The sequence below is a fragment of the Papilio machaon genome, chromosome 4, assembly GCF_912999745.1.
Source record: "Papilio machaon chromosome 4, ilPapMach1.1, whole genome shotgun sequence".
Classification (NCBI taxonomy): Eukaryota; Metazoa; Arthropoda; class Insecta; order Lepidoptera; family Papilionidae; genus Papilio; species Papilio machaon.
Window position 1 is genome coordinate 6,372,175 of NC_059989.1, and position 24,196 is coordinate 6,396,370.

The 24,196-nt window shown below is 36.2% G+C and overlaps 1 protein-coding gene across 2 annotated transcripts in view; it reads left to right on the forward strand.

Annotated features, from left to right (window-relative positions):
• Window positions 1–24,196, forward strand: part of LOC106720337 (Ca(2+)/calmodulin-responsive adenylate cyclase) — a 72,786-nt gene that overhangs the window by 36,526 nt on the left and 12,064 nt on the right. For both annotated transcript variants that reach the window (XM_045677747.1, XM_014514980.2), the window contains exons 6-7: window positions 18,681–18,792; window positions 18,944–19,071. In XM_045677747.1, coding sequence (XP_045533703.1) covers window positions 18,681–18,792; window positions 18,944–19,071 — 240 coding nt within the window. The remainder of the gene's footprint in view (window positions 1–18,680; window positions 18,793–18,943; window positions 19,072–24,196) is intronic.

Here is a 24,196-nt window from a genome sequence, read left to right on the forward strand (position 1 = left end):
CGATGATATAATATTAATTTGGAATGGTGTTTCGACCGTATTCTTGACAGGTTAATTTTATAGGATGTAGGAATTATTTACCTGTTGCATAAAAAAATTGGAATTCACGTCAGACAAGTTCGGAGGTCTCCGAATCTTGTAATCCGAAACATTAGGTTGTTTATAGCAAAGAAAAAAGTTAGTAACACAAAAAACTAGAATTGCTATTTAAGGAAAAAAGGAAGATCAAAGTTAGTATGTTACTTATGAATTTTATTTGTGGTTATGTGGCTTTTATTTAGTTAATTCGTATTTTACTCGTATTATTTTATATGAGTGCTTTTTAGTAGCCTTTCTTTTGTTAGTTTCGCAGGATGAGTCGGATCTCATATTTAGCCGCCGGATATTTACGCATAACTTTTGATATACGCTGGCAAATTTAAACATCTGATTTTCGAAAAACATATACAACTTCTAACAATGCCAACATAATGTATTTTTGTTTATCTTTCATGTATACAAAGTGTCTGCTATGAACGTATTAATATTTAATCATTCTGTATGTCTGTAAAAATAATAATCGAATAGGATCCAATATTATCGATGGATGACCAGCATGACATAATTATTTCACCGTTGAAAAGTTATCGTAGAGCCAAACCTCGATCAGTCGAAGCTCCGATTTTTAAAAATTACAATCAGCCACTTATGTAACAATATCAAAAAATACTTACAAATATTACTTCGATTTCATGTTTTGAGTCATATCAAAACGTATAGATTTGTGAACTTCGTGTTGAGTGTATTGTGAAGTGGCTTCACTTGGCCAAAGGCCAAAGTGCAGTGGATCAATCGGACCCGCTTTGTGCTTGGCGCGAAACACAGGCGCAATTTTATAAAAATGACGACGGATCATGTTGACGATATTGTTTATTGGCCAGCGAGTGTTTGTGGGAAATCATGGACGATGTTGTCCCATCATTTGTTGAATCCCTGCTTTAATATTCTCGTAAAAGAGTTTGAATAACAACAATGTTAGAAATACTTTTTAATGATAATAGATTCAATTTCAAATTGCAAAGATTCCGTCTGTTTTACAATTTAATATGTCGTTAGCTATGACGGTCACATTATAAATAAGCATATTAATTTTTAAAATTAAATCTCAATCTTATATTGAGCATATTTTTTTAAATAAGATATTTCTAGGCAAAGTTTTCCCATGGCCAGTGTTATATAAAGCTCAACACTCAGGTCCATTAAGCAATTATTTCCAGGTCATCGCTCTGATGTGATTACAAACTATTTAAATGAAAATCTGAGCGTGTGAACACTTTCCAACGAGGTTTTTATTTTATTTTTAAAGTTTTAACCTTTATGTGTATTTATACTGCTATAAATATTTTATTTATGTATTTTTTATTTTACACTTGACTTAAAGGTGAATTGGTATTTTTCGCCATTGCTCACACGTAACTTGCAAAATTTTTAAGTCTGAAAAAGACTTCTGTATATGTTTATTTTATACACCTATACTAATCTATATCTATATATATAAAAGAAAGTCGTGTTAGTTACACTATTTATAACTCAAGAACGGCTGAATCGATTTGACTGAAAATTGGTGGGCAGTTAGCTTAAAACCAGGAAACGGACATAGGATAATTTTTACCCCGTTTTCTATTTTTCATTCCGCGCGGACGGAGTCGCGGGTAAAAGCTAGTATTATAAATAGGAAAGATTTGATTGTTTGTTTGTTTTAAATAAGCATCGAAACTGCTGAGCCTATTTGGCAAAATTCTGTCATTGTTGGGAAGCTATACTATCCCCAGGTGACATAGGCTATATTCATTACTAGATTTTTTAATTCCTCTTTGACGAAGTCGCAGTCCCGCTAGTAGTTGATAAATAAATAATATTTTAGTTAAAAACTTGCATATATACATTGAGATTTATTTTATTTTTCATTAAAATCAGACACTTCGTTAGATCCCGACTTACAGTTTGCGCATCCAGATAATCTGTTCTCTAGAGAGTTTATCGAAACTATCTTTTATTACTAGCGTGAAATTTTTCAACGTCGTTTCTTTTTTTGTTGTTGTTAAGCTTCGAGTCACGTTGCCAGATACAATGGATTTCCACTACTTTTACAAACATTGATAACGTTATGTTTTTATCGTCATTTTTCTTTAGTTTAAACAAACTAAAACAAACCTAACGGTTAATTTTCATATTTTTAAAATTACTTGTGATATCTAATACTTTAACTTTAAACTATAATATACTTACTAGAATTTATTTAAAATAATAAAGCAATATAACCATCTCTGAGAGAGGTGTAGTCACTATGCTTTCAGGAATTCAAATTAGGGAATGTAAGTTAAGTCAATGTGGCCAACGTATTCTTTCGTTATTATGCATTATCAGTGCATTTTGGGTACACCAGAAATGAAAGGGAAAACACTGGAAACATTGTTCTGATTCGTTAATTCTAAATAATGTTCTTGATGAACTTTAATTGGGTGGGATTTAAAATTATATTTTTGATTTGTGTGATTGTGCAATGCTCTATGGTTAAATGCTATGTATCTACTGAATTGCCATGTACCTGCTATTTCGTAGGAGTGACGCACTAGATTAATTGATAGAAGCCCTCTAATGCCGGGCGCTGTCCAATTGGTTTGTCTGTCTGTATTGATTGCTACAATTCATCTTGTACGTATGTTTGACAGTGGTGACAAGTGAAATAATTATTAGATAAGAATCGCTAGTACCAACTTGTTTATCTCGCGTGGCTTGATAATTGTTAGTGACTGTACTGAGACGTACCGAGTTTATTTTTATTATGATTGATATCTCTGTTCATATTAAGAAATTAAATCGTATGGCTTAATAATAAGATACTGTAATTGATAAATGATGATATAGATCTTAATGTTTTAATATTTAAATGTTGGTGATGTCCGTGCGTTTCCACTGCTGTAAGACCTGTGCAAAACAGTAACAATTTTAACCAAGATTGTTATGTTGTACGTTTGTTTAAAAGTCCAAGATATTTTCGAGTAAAGTGTTTTCCATTATGTAATGCATGCAAAATAAAAACAACAGCAGTGCAAACTTCTTTTATAATGGATTTAAAACAAGTAGAAAAGGCGTGGCGTGGTGTGATAAAGAGTAGAATGCGACAAGTACGGCCTCTGGTGATACGGAGCCGAAACAAGTGTAGCGGTACTTACTAACGAATCTACAAGTTTTGTACATACGAATGATAACTTCTTGAATGTAGTTATAGTTTTTAGTACAAGTATGTTATTACAATACTTCTTCTATGTGAGAAAATATTTGTATTCTTTATGTAATTAATAACGAATATGCCTTATTATGCATTAATTACGCTGATTACAAGAAACCGTTGTATTAATTTCAAACATTCAAGTATACGTATAAATCAGTAAATCCGTATTAATCAGCACGGCAAGCATTCATAATTTAATAAACACATAATTATTTCTATAGAATTATTACATAACGCTAACGGAATGTCTACGGCTCTATTTTATCCCTTTAGAGCTTTAGACTATACGGATATTAAGCTGATGGGATTGTCTGGCTGCCCCTCCACAATGTCTGGATTTTATTGTACTGTCCCGAATCTAAATACAATAAATAATGGTACAACATCATCTGTTTATTTTGAATATTCAACATGAGTCTTAACTCAAGACACAGATCATATATTTGTACTTTTATGTTTGAATTTTAAGATTTTACAATATATCGCAATTACTTTGTTAAACAATAACAATTATCTTTACTAATAATATAAAAAGGAAAAGTTTGATTGTTTGTTTGCATTGAATAGTTTGCAAAACTACTGAACCGATTTGAAAAATTCTTTCACTGTTGAGAAGAAACACTATCCTCGTCTGACAAAAGCTTTTTTTATTACTATATTTTTTTTAATTCTATAGGGACGACGTCGCGCGCATTAGCTAGTAAATTATTAGAAAAAACAGTTGAAAAGTTACACGACTAAAAAAGCCAATGAAATAAATCAACTAAACACAATGTAGTGATCTACAAGAAATATTTCAACACTTACGAAGGATTGTACGAGTAATTAAGTGTTACGTAAGCTCGTTCACGTTTTAATTGTAGTCTCGGTAAATAAGCTCGTTAAATCGCTGGGTTGTTTGCTGTGTAGCACGGCGCAGTACAACTTCACTTTTTTAATTATATTTTCAAGTGATAATGGCTCTTGGGAACACTTCTCCATATCGATTATTTTCTTATATTCATATACATATCTTATTTAGATAAATAAACATATAATCCAATGCTGCTTAATTTTAGATGTGGAAATTGGTTTCTGAAGAAATTATGTGTTTGAACGTTATTTCTGAAATTCTTCTTCTTCTTCTGAGAAAAAAAATCGATATAATTTTTGTTTGACTTGTGTTTTGGATATGAGAATACAATTATCAAAATGATGACGTAAGAACGAACTAATTGTGGGACTTTGTTCAGACAGTGAATAAGTACTTTCCTTTATCCTTTTTCTCCTAGTGGCTTTTACGGACGGCAGTTCAAATGACTGCACATTAATTAATTTCGATCTACGACTCACAGGCAAACTTTTGTTTTTGTTTCACTTGATTGAATCAACTTTTATCCCGTTTCTACTTGGATTTTATACATAAAAAGCGTAATGTGTGTATCAAAGTTTTTTTTCACGAAAACAAAGGTTAGAAATGTTTACGTGATGTTCTCTTTGATCTACTTCTACTACATTTTAAACGGGTGGTTTATCTTCCATCTGTCATAATATTAATTACATTATTGCCAAAACTAACACAATCCGTTAATCAACATTTACATAGAGCGACCTCAATTTAATTCGATTTAATTATAATAAATTTTATTCGGTGTTACAACCTTGGAATGGTACACTAAAACAAATTTTCAGCACTTATGTAGCTCAATTAATCTAAACTTAAACCATATTTAACTGAAAATCATCGTTTAATTTATATTAAAATTGTTAGCAATAATTAAATAGCATTCAACGTACAATTGAATATCGTTTGATTTCCGAGCACGTCCCAATTGACTTAACATTGTCCGTTGTACGAGTAGAGGACGTTTTGTTCTCTAGGAGGAAGTCTCGTACTCTTCCTGATCCATTTACGTTAGACTTATAATTACCTAAGTCAGACTCAGTATAAATTAACTTCTCAACGTATTCAGCTATTGTTAAGTAACTCAATAACTGTAATAAGGAAAATTGATGTAAAATAACACGGTTTACTACGATTTAATAATTTACGTTTGTTCCGCAATGTACTTCAAACAATATATTTGTTATTATGTGTGGTTAAAATGTTGTAAAACAAATAACAAAGTTTTATTATCTCTGATGTATTTGCAATTTTTATTTTTTTTATAGTAATACTGTTACTGGTTTATATTATGAATGGAGTTTAATCAAGAAAGTAAAGTAAAAATATCTAGTAACATGAGTTTGAGTAATCGAAATGTGGTATTTTCAAAAAAATTAAGAAATAAGCTACATTCTGGATATAAATATGTTAAAATCCGCTTGTTAAATTTGTTCTTGCTGTCTATTACGAAAAATAATATAAAGGCGAATCTTTGTGCCATATTAGAATAGAAAGTGGACAATTGTAAATTGCTACAATTTCAGCGTCATTACTTTCAGACGAAACCATTAATCAAATACTAACGCGACTCCAATATGTCACTGCACAGCGCCACTAATGTGTTTTGTCCCCAGTTTACATGTTGTCAATAAACATGATTGAAAACGTATTAACTAGTCATATTTTCCATTCAATAGCCTTTATATCTATTAAAATATGTAATGAAAAATATTTACGGGCGAAGATTTAATAAGAAATGTTAAGTAGAGTTTAAAATTGTAACTAATTTAAGAATGCTTTCAAGTACACGCCGTGATTTACTTCAGGTACTTAGAATATAAATAAACCTGTAAACCTCGGATCGAAGAAACTTCTCTATCTAATGAGTAAAATAAGAAGTTTAATTAAATTATAAATTTATTTCTCCTTATGAGATCTGAAGTACAAACACAAAGTAGTTAGAATTTCAAATTATCTATTTTGCTACACACGTCAAGTACGTGCAGATATAAAATCATATTGTTTGATAAATTAATTAGGTATCGAAACATTATTGTTTATTGAGTCTTCTTGTTATAACTCATTTTAAGATCATAAGTTCTTGTCCACAGTTCAAATGATTTGGCTGACATCCAAAGTTTGTCTCATTGTGCTATCGTATAAGATATGATGACATATTGGCATATATTTTAGTAGCTCGTTATGAAATGAAAATATGATCGTCGATATGTATTTTCGTTACATCTTAAAATTGGAAGAAATTAAAATAATGTATTAGTTACGTTTATATCACGTAATATTAGATTACAGACCGAGGTAAAAGATATAAAAATTGTGTAACAGTTGATATCTTTGTATGGTGCAGCATGATTAAAACAAGAGTGTGTTCATACCTCTACATACAAGTACATTAAAATTGTATTGGTGCTGTTCTCTAAGATTTTTTAAATTACATATGTTGTAATCACTTTATCACGATGTGCATATACATACGTATAAAATCTACAGCACAAAAGATACTCTGAAAATGAAACGCTATATGAGTATTCCGTTTTTAAACAAACATGGAAACAGCTGGCTGGAATTTCGTACAAAGGTCCAAGTACCCAGTCAAAGCTGTAACCATGTATTCTCACATAAAATCAGACCTTTTTAATTTCGAATCGTGAATCCAATTATAACTGCCACGTATTTTTTTACGCAAGCGCAATCAACTTTTTCAAAGTAAGTTTATGCATCATGGCACTTTAAAGAACTTCATTCGCCAGCTGATTTAAAGAGTTGGCAAATTGCGGCCTCTGAAAATGAAAATTACACGAGTACGAAAGTAAAAAATATTATAAAGGTAGAACTGTATATTTTGTGACTGTTACAAGAGTCTTTTAGAACATGTTTCGTAATTATTGACTACGTAAAGCTTTGAGTTGACATATTATTACTACGGTTGGACATTCAAAACATAGATTTCCTCATTGACATCACATCACGAACCGTACTTCATTGCAGTAGGCATGCAGTGCTTGATGTCGTAATACCGAGCCCTTTACCCGCAGTCACTTTCAACAAATATTTTTCATTCTATTGGATGTGGGAACATAAGAACTAAATTTCATTTGTCTACTAGTTTCACTAAAGAACTTATGTATCGTAATAGTGCAGAGATGCAGACATGAAAGAGTTTTTTGCTACGCTTTGGTTACCGTTAAATGTACGTATAAATGTATAAAAATTACTGTATGAATACACACTCATAATATTCATATATTATAAGGTTAAAGAAAATCTTCTTAAAAGAATTTTCAATAGCCTCGTCTCAACTAAATAAAACTCTTTACTTCTTAATTTCAGTTTTGTTTACGACTACGTTGAGATGAAAATGTAAGTGTCGTTAAACATTTAAATACTTACAGTTTAAATTCCCATTAAAGTAATTTAATGGTTTAACTCGAGATGCTTCCTGGCGGTAATTTTTTTGTTTAAAAGGTACTTCGTTTAAAAATAACAATTTTGTTTTATTAAGCGGGTTTTCAAAACTTTGATGATATTATAATTTCTGTTGTGTTTATGTATATTTTAATAAAATCTGGCTACGATATGAGCAGTCATCATTATGTTCTCAGCAAACATTCTACTAAGTTTAGCATTTTAAAAATCATCATCATCAACCTGCCCTTATCCCTATGTAGGGTCGGCACAGTATGTACTACTCCTCCATACATCTCTATCAGCCGTCATATCTGAATTTACCCCCTTCTTACGCATATCCTCTTTCACACAATCCATCCATACTTTCTTTGGTCTTCCTCTACCTTTATAGCCATCCACATTCAATCTCATTACTTTTTTGTTTATATGATTATCATCCCTCCGCATAACATGTCCAAACCACGCTAACCTTCTGCTCCTCAATTTCTCGATAACTGGCGCTACTTTCAAACTTCCTCTGATATGCACATTCTTAACTTTATCTCTTCTTGTCACACCACACATCCATCTTAGCATACGCATCTCAGCTACATGCAATCTTCTTTCATCCGAAATCTTGGTGGCCCAACATTCAGATCCGTACAATAAGACAGGTCTTACGATTGACTTGTAGATCTGTCCCTTAAGCTTGGGTGGCATTCTTGGATCACAAGTCACACCGGTGACCTGTCGCCATTTCATCCAACCTGCATTTATTCGGCTTTTCACATCCCGGTCAACACCACCATCGTATTGGACGAGTGAACCGAGGTACTTAAAATCGGAGCAGGTTGGTAGGTCAACACCATTTAAAGCGATTGGAGAAAAGCTGGTCGGACCACCAAAATCGCAGAACAAATGTTCAGTTTTGGTTCTGCTGATTTTAAGACCAGCTCTCTCCAATTTATCTCGCCATTTTTCCAACCTGCTCTGCACCTCGCATTCATCCTCCCCAACAAGCACGATGTCATCAGCATAAAGCATACACCAGGGTGCTTCCTCCTGTATGTCTGATGTTAGCGCATCCATTACCAGGAGGAAGAGATACGGACTTAAAGCCGAACCCTGGTGTAGGCCTACCGAGACACCAAACCTGTCACTATCGCCAACAGCGGACTGGATGTGTGTATTGGCTCGACAATACATAGCACGAATAAGCTGCAGGTATTTCCCAGGCACTCCTTTCACTTTCAAAGCCCACCACAAAACCTTCCTCGGAACCCTATCGTATGCTTTTTCGAGGTCTACAAACACCATGTGCAGGTTTTTATGCACACGCCTATATTTCTCGCAAAGTTGGCGAATAGCAAAAATGGCATCCGTAGTCCCCCGTCCTGGTATAAACCCAAATTGGTTCCGAGTTACCTCACTCTCCTCTCTTATTCTTCCGTCCACCACTCTCTCCCAAGCTTTCATACTGTGTGACATGAGCTTTATTCCTCTATAGTTGTTACAGATTTGTACATCACCCTTGTTTTTAAAAATTGGCACCAGCGAACTCCTACACCACTCATCTGGAATCACCTCTTCCTGTAACAACTTGTTGAAGAATAGAGTCAGCCACACCAATCCGTCCGCCTTCAGGAGCTTCCATACTTCCACTGGTATTCCATCCGGCCCAACTGCTTTTCCGTTCTTCATACCTTGCACAGCTTTCTTTACTTCATCCACGCTAATCTCTTTCACCATACCAATATTAACCGGCACTTTTTCCAACACTCCACTCCAAATATTCTCTTCGTTCATCAATTTTTCAAAATAATCCTTCCAACGCTGTTTAATATCATTATCATCCGTCAATACATTTCCTTCATCGTCTTTAATACACTTGATGTGGTTTACATCTCTTGCATTCCTTTCTCTCTCTCTTGCTATACGGAACAGGCGTTTTTGTCCCGGCGGGCTGTTCAGGGATTCATATAATTTATCTTGTGCCTGTGCCTTAGCAGTTGCGATGGCTTTCTTAGTAAATCGCTTACACTCCTTATATAACTGCCTTTTATTCTCTTTCAAATCCTTATCATTATCATCCACACCCTGCCACTCTTTAAATGCTCTCTTCTTTTCACTCAAAGCCTCACGCACATTTGCACTCCACCACCAAGTTTCTCTATCAATTTTCCCTTTACCTTTTGTCTCTCCCAGTATACTTTTTGCCACATTCCTAACACAACTGGCCATTTCATTCCAACTATCATTTACTGTCATCCCACTCATATCATTCATTTCTATCATTTTATCCACTACTTGCTTACAAAAATCTTTTGCACATTCATGCCTTTCTAGCATACTCCATTTTATTTTACTGGGGGTTTTAGGTTTGTGCTTGGTTGATTTTATTTTAATTTTGAATTCCGCTATTAAAAGTCGGTGCTGACTTGTTAAATTTTCTCCCGGTATAATTTTGCAGTTTTTGACACTGTTCAATTTGTCCTGAAACTGATAAAATGAAATGAACAAACCAATAACTCTGCAAATGACTATATTTAAATAAATAACAAATAATTAAGAAACAGAAAGAAAAAGGGTAATCGACAGCCAAACGTCAAGAAGCAATATAATAAAAATATGATTGTCAATAATAGAAAACTACATCGGTTATCAAAAAAGCAAAGAGGTCCGCAACATCCTCCCCCTCGTGCAGCTAAGCACAAACTGGTTATTCAAACCAAGGTCAGTCAAGGCCTTAGGTGGAGAGCCTAACCAGCTTTCGTACGGGTCGGCGTAGCATACCCCCTGCTGTTGTTACGTCCACTACCCTTATCACCTGATCTTTCCCACAGTACGTTTTCGCGACACGGCCTCGTGGCCATGTCCCACGGGGTAAGTTAGAATCAGCTATGATCACTATGTCACCCTCTTGAAGAGCTGTTGAACTGCGGTTGCCTCTTGGCTGCTCACGTGGTTGTAGTGTCGGGAGAACCTCGCGCATCCAACGTGACCAAAAATGATCCGCTAGCCTCAATGCTTTCCTCCATTCAGAACGGCTGACCAAATCGTGATCATTCAAGGCAGTAGGTAGGGTCTGCATGGACGAAGAACCGATTAAGAAATGAAATGGTGTGAGTGTTGTCGGGTCGTCAGGATCTGTAGATACATGAGTTAATGGACGTGAATTGACAATGGCTTCTGCCTCGGCTAGTAAACTGCTTAGGGTTTCTTCTTTTGGAGCTCGTTCGGTTAATGTTGCGTTCAGAGCTACTTTAACTGATCGCACCAAGCGCTCCCAACATCCTCCAAAATTAGGTGCTGCTGGTGGGGTGAACTTCCAGCGTATTCCTTGAGTGCTCATGAAATCTTCGACATTTTCACCGTAGAACTCTCTGAGAATGTGATTGGCACCAACAAAGCAGGTTCCGTTGTCCGAAAAAATAGTATCTGGAGAGCCCCGTCTTGCAATGAACCTTCTAATAGCCATGATGGCAGAGTCAGTAGATAGACTATGTACCATCTCCAGGTGAAGGGCTCTGACAGTTAAACAGGTGAAAAGAGCCACATAACGTTTTTCATGCCTGCGCCCGATAGTGACGCTTATGGGGCCGAAGTAGTCCAGGCCCGTAAAAGTAAAGGGCCGTCGATGGTGAGCTAATCTTTCAGGTGGCAGATCTCCTGTTTTCGGGTTCACCGGCAAGGACTTTCTAATTCTGCAGATCAGACACTCTTTAGCTACTGTTCTCACTGTGTTCCTCAGCCTTAACAACCAGTATTTTTGTCTTAATTCGTTCACGACTAGTTCATAATTTGCGTGACCCGCTTTTCGATGATAAAATTGTACCAATAAACGTACAATTGGGTGACGACCGTCAAGAAGGATGGGAAAGCGTGTGTCAGGATCAATGCCTTCTGCGGCTTTAATTCTTCCGGCTAACCGCAGTAATTTGTCCTCTCCCAAAGCGGGTGACAGTTTTTTGAGACGACTGTTCGGAGGAATAGGCTTCGAATTCAGGACATGAAGAAATTCTATGGAAAAGCTCTCGAGCTGTGTTCGTTGCAGAATTTGCCTTTCAGCGGCCTTTATTAAATCTGCACTAAGAGGCGGTAGGGTAGTGGACGCTGAAGGATGGCGAGCACAAACAACTTCGCCTTTCAATTTAGAATTTCTGAAGGAAGCCAAAATTACACCAAACTTTGCCGCAGCTTGAAGTACCCGGGCTGTGGCACGTAATAAGCGCTGCCAATTACTAAAATTGGCAAAAATAGCTGTGACAGGTGTCGGTAACTCTTCGACAAAGGAAGTTAGTCCGACCAACTCAAAACTATTGGTCTTGAGTTCATCGGTATTTGGTGAGGCATACCTCGGCTCTGTAGGCCAGTCCTCAAAGGATTTAAATAGAAAAGATGGTCCGCGGAACCATCTGTGGGACGCGTCGAGGTTAATTGATCGCGTTCTGGTAGCGTCATCGGCAACATTCAAGTCTGTTGGTACCCATCGCCAGTCACTGACGCAAGAGTTTTCAATAATTTCGCCTAAACGATGGGCAACAAAAGGCTTAAAAGAGCGCGCGTCACTACGTAACCACTGAAGGACTGTCATAGAATCAGTCCAAAAGAAGGTATGTGCCGGTTGTTTTCTATGACTGTCCTTAATGGTGACCGCGAGACGAGAAGCTATTAAAGCGGCCTGGAGCTCTAAACGTGGGATAGAGGTAGGTTTCAAGGGTGTAACTCTTGCCTTACTAGAGATGAGAGAAAGCTCGATGCTGCCGTCTGAGTACAAAAGACGCCAATAAGCGACACATGCGTAAGCGAGCTCACTTGCATCAGCAAAAACGTGTAACTCCCTTTGAGTTGGTTCAAAGTTTTTAGAGTTAGAATACCAACGTGGAATTTCCAAAGAAGTAACTTTTGACAACTCCTGAAACCAATCAGACCACCTTAATGCTTCCGTGGGTTGGAACTCGGTGTCCCAGTCGACATTAGACCTCCACGTTTGTTGGAATAAAATTCGACCCTTTACAACTATTGGAGCTAATAAGCCTAACGGGTCGTACACACGCATGAGGTGACAAAGAACTTTGCGTTTTGTGAGAGGGTTCGGAAATGTTTCACCTAACCCTGAACGGAACCCTAAATTATCTGTTGTGGGATTCCACAATACTCCTAATGCTCTAATATTATTTGCAGAGCAGCTGCCAACACTGATTTCCGACGACGGTTGAGTGGCCCTAAGATCAGCAGGAATAAATTTCAGCGCTGATGGGTCGTTGGAAATCCAGCCCCGTATTTCGAAGCAGGCATCGCTGTGTACGGTAACAATATCTGCCGCCAGTTGTGCTGCCTCTTGAACGTCATCGAGAGAGTCAATATAATCGTCCATATAATGATTATACAAAATAGCATGAGCTGCCTTAGGAAATAAACTTTCGTGCTCACAAGCGTTTTTATTTTTAATAAATTGTGCTATAAATGGACTGCAGCACGCACCGAAAATGACGGCTGTCATCCTAAACTCCTTTATTGGTTGGTCTCTGCTTGACCTCCAGAGATACCGGAGAGCGTCCCTATCTTGCTCCCTGATCCTTACTTGAGGGAACATTTCCCGGATATCAGCAGTGAGAGCAATACGACCCTCGCGAAACCGAAATAAAATACCTAACAAAGGCTGAAGCAGGTCTGGGCCAGGTAACAACAAAGAGTTTAGGCTGACGCCTTCATTCGTGGCTGCGGCGTCGTGAACTACACGAAGCTTACGTTTCTGAGGGTGGTACACGCCAAAATGGGGTAAATATAGCCTCATAAAAGAAGATTGTTTATCTTTAATGTGGTTGGCGTAGTATGACTCAGGAGCACATTCTTCTGCATAACCTTTCGCTATCATGTTTGAAATGAACACGTCATATGCTTTTGCAAAGTCAGCGTCTTTAGCCATGCGCCTTTCTAGACTTAAAAATCGTGACATGGCTTGTGGGTAGCTGTCGGGAATGCGCTGTATATCGTCACGCCACGGCATACCAACCTCAAATCGACCAGAAGTGGGGAGACGTCTAGCAGTCTTTTCTAAGATCTCGACTGCACGTTTATCTGCCTTAGAATGTAGAGTTTCTTTTTTAGAAATACCTAATGAATCAATTTTGTATTGTTCCCTAATAAGAGAGTCTAATTTCTCGTCATCGGAAGGTTCGATACACACACCGTGGTTAACAAACTCCACTAATTTAGTTTTACTGCTCGCGATTCCATAAAGCACCCAGCCTAAGGCAGTTAAACAGGCAACGGGTTCATTCTTACCACCACACCTTACCTCGCTGCTGATGGACAAATGCCAATGCTCTGCCCCAATTAAAACTGATGGAGTAGCATCTTCGTAAGTTACGTTGCAAGGTAAATCTGCTAAATGTGCGAAAGAAGCAATAGTTTCCTGCCTAATTGTTTGAGGACGCAGAGATAAAGACTCCATAGCTCTCGCATTTTTCACTAAAAATGTGTCCCGTGTGTGCCTACCCTTAATGTGAAAATCTACATACGATATCGTAGCGTTTCTACTAAGACCACCGATACCATTGACCGTTATTTTCTGGTGAGGCCCTGTCGCACCTATTTGAGCAGCAATACTTGAGTCGATGAGCGTAGCAGTGCTACCGTCGTCGAGAAGTGCGTAAACATTGCAACTTCCTGAGGGACCAGAGACAGTAACAGGTAAGATTTTCAGAAATACACGTGGGCACATAGTTAAGATAGAGCTGGGTTCTTGAACACCTGTAGACGTGGTAGAAATTATTACCTTTTCGACAGATGTAGGCTCGTGCTGCGTAGTCGAATGATCATTTTCGGCGGATTGCGTGTCGAACGCAGTATTGATAGAAGAAGCGGGTTGTTTACCATGCAGTAACGGATGATGACGTAATAAACACCCATCGACACCACAAGGGTTAACTTTACATGTTTTCCATTGATGTGAATAACGCTTAAGACATCTATAACACGCTTTTACCTCACGCAGCCATATCCACCTTTCATCAACAGATAAGGCTTTGAACTCGGAACATGACTTAATATTGTGATCTTTTTTGCAAAACGCGCATTCAGGCTTTTGAGTAGACACCACCTTAGAATTAGGTTTAGAGTGTGTAACTATGTGAATGTTTTCCCGTTTATACGGTTTGTTTACTTGAGAGTTTTGTGGTGAATGTTGGATTGAGCAAGATTCCGGTGATAAACCGAACCGAATAAGTTGATCTAACTCGCGCCTCAAAAAATCAGACATAATCTCCAATTTAGGACGCCCTGTAGTATCTTGCATAGCGAAGTCCGTCCATCTTACTTTAGTAACCGGGTTTAATTTTCCTAAGACGGCGTGAAATAGTTCTGGAGAGTGCAAGTACTCAACTTGTTCCAGTATTTTAAAAGAAGATATAGAATTACGTACCTTATTCGTTATCGTAATTAACTCTTTCAAGTCATTTCCCAAACGTGGTAGATTTTTTAGAGCGGAGACTTCCTTAAATACTATAATTTCCGGGCGAGCGAAGTTCTCCTCCAGAGCTCTAATTATATCGTTTGGGTCCTCTGTAGCCAGCAACAGTGACCCAACTGCATCTCGGGCCGCGCCGCGAAGTGCATTTTGTAACCTACTAATATTTTCAATATCTGAAAAATTGCTTTTGGTTAAATTAAAAATACGTTTAAAATGTAGCCATGTTAAAGCATCTCCGTCGAAAGGAAACAATTCTATCTTATGTTTATGACGGTGCGAAGTAGCAAGCGCCTTGGCCGCAGCTGCAGTGTCAGCAACAGCTTGAAGCAGGCTACTCTGATCAAGCTCCGTGGATATGAGCGGTCGCGTTAACACGGCCGCCTCGGACGCTTTTGTGACGTTTGAAAATTGATTCTGAAGAACAAAACGGTTAATAGGGGATTCAGTTGACCCAGTGGCCGGCAGAGGTGCCTGGTGGCCGGGAGGCGGAACCATTACTTGCTCGCGCCCTACTACGGGAATGCCTCTATTAACTGTATCTTCGCCAACGCATAGCATGGCCGCCTCGGACGGCCTATTGACGTTCGAGAGTTGCTTCTGGTGAAAAAAACTGTTAAAAGGGGATGCAGTTGACCCAGTGGCCGGCAGAGGTGCCTGGTGGCCGGGAGGCGGAACCATTACTTGCTCGCGCCCTACTGCGGGAATGCCTCTATTAACTGTATCTTCGCCAACGCAAACTGGCTGTCCTAAACTTTGTACCCATCTTTCTGTTCTTTCTCCGCTGATCCTGGCCGAACCACTGCGACTGCTGCGACTTGAAGCGGCTTCCGCATCGAGAGCGGCAAGTTCGGCCTGCAGTTCGCCCTCCTCCACCTGCCGACGGAGTGCTGCCAGTCGACTTTCACGTTGCCTCTCGTGTTCAGCGAGCTCCTGTTCGTGCTCGAGACGTCGGCGCAGAGCGAGGGCCTCTATGGCGGCCCTTTGAGCCTTAATTGTGGACGACGAGCGTGATGACTTTGACTTCTCACTTGGGGCAACGGTGTCTACATGTTGGGAACTAGTCGCAGGGCTTGTCGGCATGATTTTACTTTTACTGCGGGTGATCATTAGGTGAAAAAAAATAAATAAATAAAGTAGTGAAAATGAAAGCAAATACTACGAAATGAATGAATAACTAAAGTTACGTAATGAAAAATAGGTACGCTGGAAACTTACGGGTGAAGGACCAAAATGAAACTGATAAAATGAAATGAACAAACCAATAACTCTGCAAATGACTATATTTAAATAAATAACAAATAATTAAGAAACAGAAAGAAAAAGGGTAATCGACAGCCAAACGTCAAGAAGCAATATAATAAAAATATGATTGTCAATAATAGAAAACTACATCGGTTATCAAAAAAGCAAAGAGGTCCGCAACATGTCCCTTCTAAAATTTTTTAAAAATATTTGATACAATATAAGTATGAATAATTTTGATGTCAGATACGTATATCCAAGGATTGTTATATCGCGCATAAAAGTTCTTCTGTCAATGGTTTGAATAATAAACCATTAATACTTCGTACACGTTTTACAGGATGAATTAAATGTCAACTGTTTATATTCATAACATCAATTAATATGCTGCGATGTTTAAATATTGACGTCAAAACATTAACAAAAACAGTCGGCTTAAAATTTTGACGAATTTGTATTGTAGATAATATGTTTTTTGTTTTAGTTTAAACAATAGGTATATGAAAACAAATGTGTTATAGAATTTGTACTTAACGCTCACTTAACTATCTTGATTTAGAAAAAGGAAACCCATATTTCTACAGAGAATAGTCTCGTCTCGAGATATAAGTTTCGGCATTGCGAACATATTTGACCTAGAAATCTCTAATTTTATCCATGTTAATCTCTTGTACGACGCATGAGAGACATCAGACGTTCTATGTCTATCCTGTAAAGAGAGCAGACATGTATTATTTTCCGTCTGGATGTTGACCTACTTTTTTGTGTTAATAGAATTGATACAAGATAATATTTTACGAAACATTTGTTGTAAAATTGTAAATATTTAGTTTCGTAACGTATCATTTTTTATTTCTTTTATTTTTTCAAAATCTCGAGCATGAAATTGCGATAAAAATAATTTTTTAACTTTTATTTTATTATGAATCGTTCTCGTAAACGTTCAAATTGTATCTCAAAGTCAAAGTACAAAAACCCACCTAATTAAATGGTTATTTATATTCTAGTTATAAATTACTCTTAGATCCAAGTTTATTTTGATTGATTAAACTCCACACGTCGTTAAAAATGGATCCAAATTTTTAGTTGACACCTTTGGGGCCAACATTTTATTGTTATTTGTGGAGCGCGCGTCACTTGGCAACAAGCCAAACATCGCGATCAATCAGTTGCACTTAGTGATTCACTTCTACACCCGTTTCTATATTGTTCCTAGAAATTGACTAACGTACAAATGTACGGATGTACAAAAGATCTCGTTAGCAGACCAATGTATTCCTTTTCTTTATTTTATTGCTTCAATATGTTATTCTTCTCGTTAGAGTGCCATCTTCTTTCGAAGGTCGAAAATCATTTGGCCAACTAGCGCTCTTGGCGCTAATCTATATTTTATACCAACTCAAAACTAAAGTTTTAAACAATGGAATGTCATTTATCATTACCCGGTGGCCACTTCACTATTTCATATTTTCACGAAAATTATTGTAATTAAGTTTAAATTATGTGACGTTAAGTGAAAATACAATAAGGAAGCTAACGGTCTAATACTTTTTAAAACATGAAGTGTAGCGTAAAAGGTTGATACGATATGATGGTCTTGAGTGTTAACTAACCATACAATTATTTGTCTGTTGGTAGGTAATGGGAGGTATTGTTTAACGCTACGTTTGCGAGTGCATACCGCGGTGGTCGGGTAAACAGCAGCGCAGTTCCGCACTCCTCTTTAATTGGATAGTCTCTTTGAACTGCAGCTGCGGGCACATGGCCACCTGCAATAAACATTCCGGCACCTATAACACTGCACTTGCAAAACTAATAAAAGCATTCTATCTATCATCTGAATGAATTACATTTCGTAGTGCACATGACCGCTTTAGTGTGGTATATCAATTTTTTTTTACTAACATTTTACTGTGAAATCACAGTTCGAAATAACGCATGAATTAGTAAAGCAAAATTCCATGACCTTTTATAATATCGATAGTTTGTGAACTATTTTTCTTTTTTATTTCTTAAAAAAAGAACCACGTTCCACTGAACTAAAATTGAATAGAATTAGTGCGCGCGTCGTAATTGCGCCGACACGGGCGCTAATGACACAGAGCATGGTAAGGTGCATCCTTCCGTGTTCCGCACACGTTACCAATTGTAATTAGCCGTGCACTTCGGAAACGTCGATAATTTCAATTACAACGAGTTATTCCAAAGAGTATTATTTTGTTTTAACTGTGCAATTTTTCAAATACCAAACGCTTTTGAAATAGTTAACTTACAGCTTTCTTTCGATGTCTCAGTGCGTAAACAACGATAAAATCACTGTTACTTGATTAGCTATTGTTTCGATTTTCTTATCATTTGGGTTCTGTTCAATGTGCCACTCCCATGCTACTAAGGCTGATAATAACTGTTTATTGTTACAGCATTTTATTCGCGGACATCGTAGGCTTCACGGTACTCGCATCGCAGTGCAGTGCCCAGGAGTTAGTGCGCCTTCTCAACGAACTGTTCGGACGGTTCGACCAACTCGCCAATGTACGTACCCTATAATCAAACCGATGAAATAAGTATAAACTTATGTTTTTCTTATTGTGATCTCTTCACTCCCTTAGGAGATAAGTTTGCCGATGTAGAGTAGTGTAATTTTACTGGCCTTAAGAATTATAACTGTAATGTTTGTGTGTAGGACAACCACTGTCTCCGCATTAAGATCCTCGGCGACTGTTACTACTGCGTGTCCGGGCTGCCGGAACCGCGAGCAGACCACGCGCGCTGCACCGTCGAGATGGGCCTCGACATGATTGATGCCATCGCGTGAGTACACACCTACTTACTTACACCCGTTAACTACAGAAATCGTGATAGCTTAATTATTTACTAGTAATAGGTCAAACTAATTATTATCTGAAAATATGCTCCAAATTCGGAGGATATTAAATAAATAATAGCTGTGATTTCAAACCAAACCAAACTTCGACAGTGGATTAAATTGTGTAGCACATAAAAAAGTCATTAAAATTGAGATGAGAAGTTTCAATATTGGACTAACATCTTGAAGTAATCATGTTATAAATATAATATAAATAGCAAACAAATAGGTAGTTTGAGCTTCATTAAAAACACAACAAAGTGCATAAAAATGTAGCATTTAAAAGTTTCTTTGTTTAATTCTATACAAGGTTATGAAGTATTATTTATTTACGTTGTGAAAAACTAACAGTTGTAGAGACAATGAATGGCTGACATTAACAAGGCGAAGGTTAAGCTTCTTATCAGGCATAGGTACTGCAGCTGGTAAACGCATAGCATATATATTTTAAAACTATTTTACAGTTAATAAATTCAGTTATTAAAAACATAGCATTATTTCTAAAAAAAAATTATTCATTCCTTGACGACATTTACTTTCTTCTGAAATATTGTCTGTAAAAATTTGAGATAAAAAAAATATTTGTAGATATTTTTAGTAGACGTATGATTATTTTTTATCATGTCTAAACAAAAGTTATTCTACACTAAATTTCTATAAGGATGTTGACTAGTCAGTATTGGTATTATTGTTAGCAGCCCTAAGTGTGTACGTGGTAGCATGTCGCGATAAGATATCAGTGTGACGGCGCGTTGACAGTGATGTGAAGGCAAAAGGCATAGGTCCTGTTCAATAGTTTCATTGTCACGGACATGCGATATCCTGGACAACTTTATAGCTGATTTATAGTCACCGATAGGAATTATAAGAAAACAAATTAAATGCAACGTGTTTATTATGAATGTATTAAATCTTTTTTTAAGATTTCATCTTCTTGATCCTTGGTTGATTTAGGTTTAAGATATCATGGTTCCGTTGTCTAATTATTTAAAGCACTTAGAAAATCAGTCCACTTTTAAAGTATAGCATATTATGCTTTCTATATTTGCATATTTCAGCATAAAACTACTAACTACTACTACCAATAGTATAGTACCTAAACATGTTGGTATATATGTAGTATGCATATATTGATTTTATATATCGAACAGTTGACAACTAACACGTGTGAAGGGCCGCAGACCGCAAACCTCAAGACTGTTACATCTTTGCGCCGCCGCACCGCTTCTGACACGCGGATTATGTTTCCTAATTGCGGGAATGCGGGAGACCTTATTATATCGGGTTTTATAGACATATCCTGAGTAATTCATTATTCATCATTGCAGTCTTATCCAGTTTATAAAGAAAAAAAAAACATAAATAAAAGCAAGTTAATGTTTCAAGTTTTTGATGCAACCAGGTGCACTTTATACGATGACTAATTTATCCAAATAGAAATGAACCAACATTATTTTAACTTTGATGTATGAGTCTCACAGTCATTTACTAGTTACATAAGTAAAGCTAGACTAAAGGGTTCTCTTAGTGTCGATTTAAGTGACGTTGTGTTAGAATACCGTTCAAACTTTTACTGGCAAGCTTTTGTCGAAGTCAGGTGAGGATCTTAATATACCAGTATCAAAAAAGTTGTGTTTCCAGGAAGTACGTAGGTGTAGTCTACTTCTTGTAGTAGTGGTCGGACCTTTACCCCGACCTTGGCCACGTTAACGACTTACATTGAACTTCTCACCACATTTACTGCTATACTAAACTGTTAATTACAACAAGATCGTAAACTGTTAGACGTGTATAGTTGTGACACATGGTCATTTCAATTTCTTAATGTTGGTTTTATTTGTTTATTTTTTTTTTATAAAATATTATTATACAATTTAAGAGTTTTTAAATGGTGAACGTTATACAAAAAGTATCAAAATAAGGTTGATAATTTTTTTTGTACATTTTTTTTATAACAGATACAGATTTCTATGTTATACTATGATGTTTATGACATACATACACACATCTTACTAATATTATTAATGCGAATGTTTAGATGTTTGGATGGATGTTTCTTTGAAGGTATCTCCGGAACGATTCAACGGATCTTGATGAAATTTGGCGCAGATGCAGAACATAGTCTGGAAGAACACGTGCGATAGCTAGTAGTCTCATAAAGCGTATTACCATTTTTAAACTCTCGTGAGACAGTAATTAATTATAAAGCTAAATTCAATAGAATGGGCTTGGCGACCAAAGAAAGCTCCAACTCAAGAAGGACCTTCATCAATTGTTTTTTCGCAAATTATGAGATGTCTTCAGACATTTTACTAATTAATATAATTGCATATAAATATAGACATAGTTGATTAGCATAAAGCCACTTGGAGCGGATGTATCAAGCATACTCTGACCGCAAATATTAAGAAGTATCACAACAACTAAGCACTGTTCTCCATAACTTGTAGAAACTTATACATGTTCGTAACATAATTTGTGTTGTATAACTCGTGCGGTACAACTCTGAATAATTTATTAGTTTAATAGAGCTAGCAATTCTCCTCTAACAATGTTTATGAACAAAGATAGGATTAAGTACACAAAGTTCTACCACAAGTATATACATACAAATAAGATTTAAAAGGATTTTGCTTTAGCTTGAGTTATTCATAATCAATAAAATATTTTGTTTTTCTTTGTATTAAATGTAAAAATAATGATGGAAGGATATTAATAAAACTCATTTAATCCATTCAGAAGGCAGATTGTATACTTAATTACAAAGTCTCAAGTCATCTGTTAACGTTTGTTTTTTCGCTCTAACAATATAATTATACCAGCTGTCGCACGCGACTCCATCCGCGCGGAATTAAATTAAAAAAAACTTAATAAGGCCTATGTGTTCTTCCAGACTATGTTCTACATCTGTACCAAAATTCATGAAGATCCGTTCAGCCGTTCCGGAGATACCTTCAAACAAACATCCATCCATTCATCCATCTAAACATTCGCATTTATAGGTATAATATGTATTAGTAAGATTGTTGTGTAATACTAGATACTAATAGCATATAATAAGGAATCATTTACGATCATATTTTCATAGCTTTCTGATATGTAGCATACTTTTGTTGTATTTAGTGCTGTTTGTTCAAGTTTTTAACGATGATCTATATAATGTCCATTTCATATACGTCGGCAACAAATAAACTAGTCACGTATTAAATAAAGTAGACGTAAAAGTAGTGTTATTTGGTGTATAAGTATTAACATTGAAGGAAGTTCTACATACTGCTTTGTACAACTATTCTGTAATTGGAATAGTATTTTAATTAGAAAACGTTCTAGATTTAGGAACTTTTGGACGAACAATGTATTTGGCTCATTGCCACCTACTCCTCACTGTCAAGATGGTAAAAAGATATTTTCAAATTCTAGAAACACTATTCATTAGTTTATTTTTTGTATACCGTATCATAATAGTACAAACAATATTGGTGAAATAATCATGAGTTTGAGCCATCTGACTTTTTCACACTTAAAGTATATTATTTTAAAAAAAATCTAAGTTTCTCGTTAACAACGAAGTGCTACATAAAATCGCATTCATTACAAACGGATCAACCCGTGTAAGGTAAACGAAAAATAAATGTATTTTTTCGGATAGGTTAGGGATTTGTTGTAGCGACATTGAGAACCTTTTTGTTTCCTTTGAACTACACTATACAATGCAATAAAAAAGGACTAAATATTTCTAGCAGACTGCGCTTTTACAAAATACATACGGTTTTTTCCGCCTTAATTAACGAAAGCTACAATAGACTAGACATCTTGCGACATACATATATATGTACGTTTTGATGCAAGCCGTGTTGGAGCTCCGCTGCAGACAATAGACCGGCAACAGCTGGAGGCCGTGAGCTGAACAAAACTAATCTAATACAAACACGAAGCTGACAGGTCTGTGACTCCGTGTAGAATTAATGTTATAAATTTTAGACGGTAATATGGAAATAGGACTATATTTGTCTACGTTAAGACAAGTATGTATTTCTTTTACTAATTAATTGATCACTGTAACCGCAAACATTTTATAATTTTAAGTCAAGAGGAATAATTTTAACAATAGCATTATAGCCGACTAGTCCTTTATTTGAAAGGGTCATATGAACTCGATTACTAGATTACCCTTTACCACGCCCTAAGGTTCACGGGCGTGACAAGTTACGCCGCTGACGCATAGTCAACAAAATATTTAGAGCGGAATTAATGCGCTACGTGAACAATAAATTATACCAACGACCGACTCTACCACACTCATAACATGCATATACTCTGGTTATTTTAAGACGGATAACTCGAGACAAGGCGTAGTTACGTAGTTTTAATTGCCCATTAGTTTTTAACCTGCTTGTAACGCTAGTTAAACTTTAAATCATTTTTATTTCATGTTCATAACATGATAATCTTAATTAAGATCTATTTTATTTAAAAGTTACTTTACTTTATAGTTTTAAAAAATTTATCATGGGTTTCTGAGATCAAAATCTCCGTTTAAAATATATTGTTATCTCAGTTTTGTTAAAGATAATGACAGGGATGACAATAATCTTTATACAGAGGTTTTGTCTCAGAAACCCACAGTAAGTAAAATGTAATTGTATAATAATAAATTAATTATTATTATGGTTGTGGATTTGTTGCTCGTTTTTCTCACTGATTAGGTATAACACAAAACGATTACTTTACTGAAATCTAAAAATAACGTAAATTAAATGTGTTTCATCAAACATAATGATGTCACCTTATACCACATATACAACAAAGGAGGCAAGATAGAAAGATCGATTACAACTTGGATTTGTACGTGTCTTCGGTACTCCTAATAATGATGGATGATGAATAAAATACTTCTGTTATTTTATTTTCAAACTTTGCAGTTGACTTTCAGTCATGATCTTTTCAATCTTAGGATTAATATGAATCAATACTTTGTATCTATAAAACGGAGAACGTTTTGTTTTTCGATAGCTTTTGCGATTTTTTGTACGGTAAAATTTGAACCAATTTGACGAAAAAAATTTAATT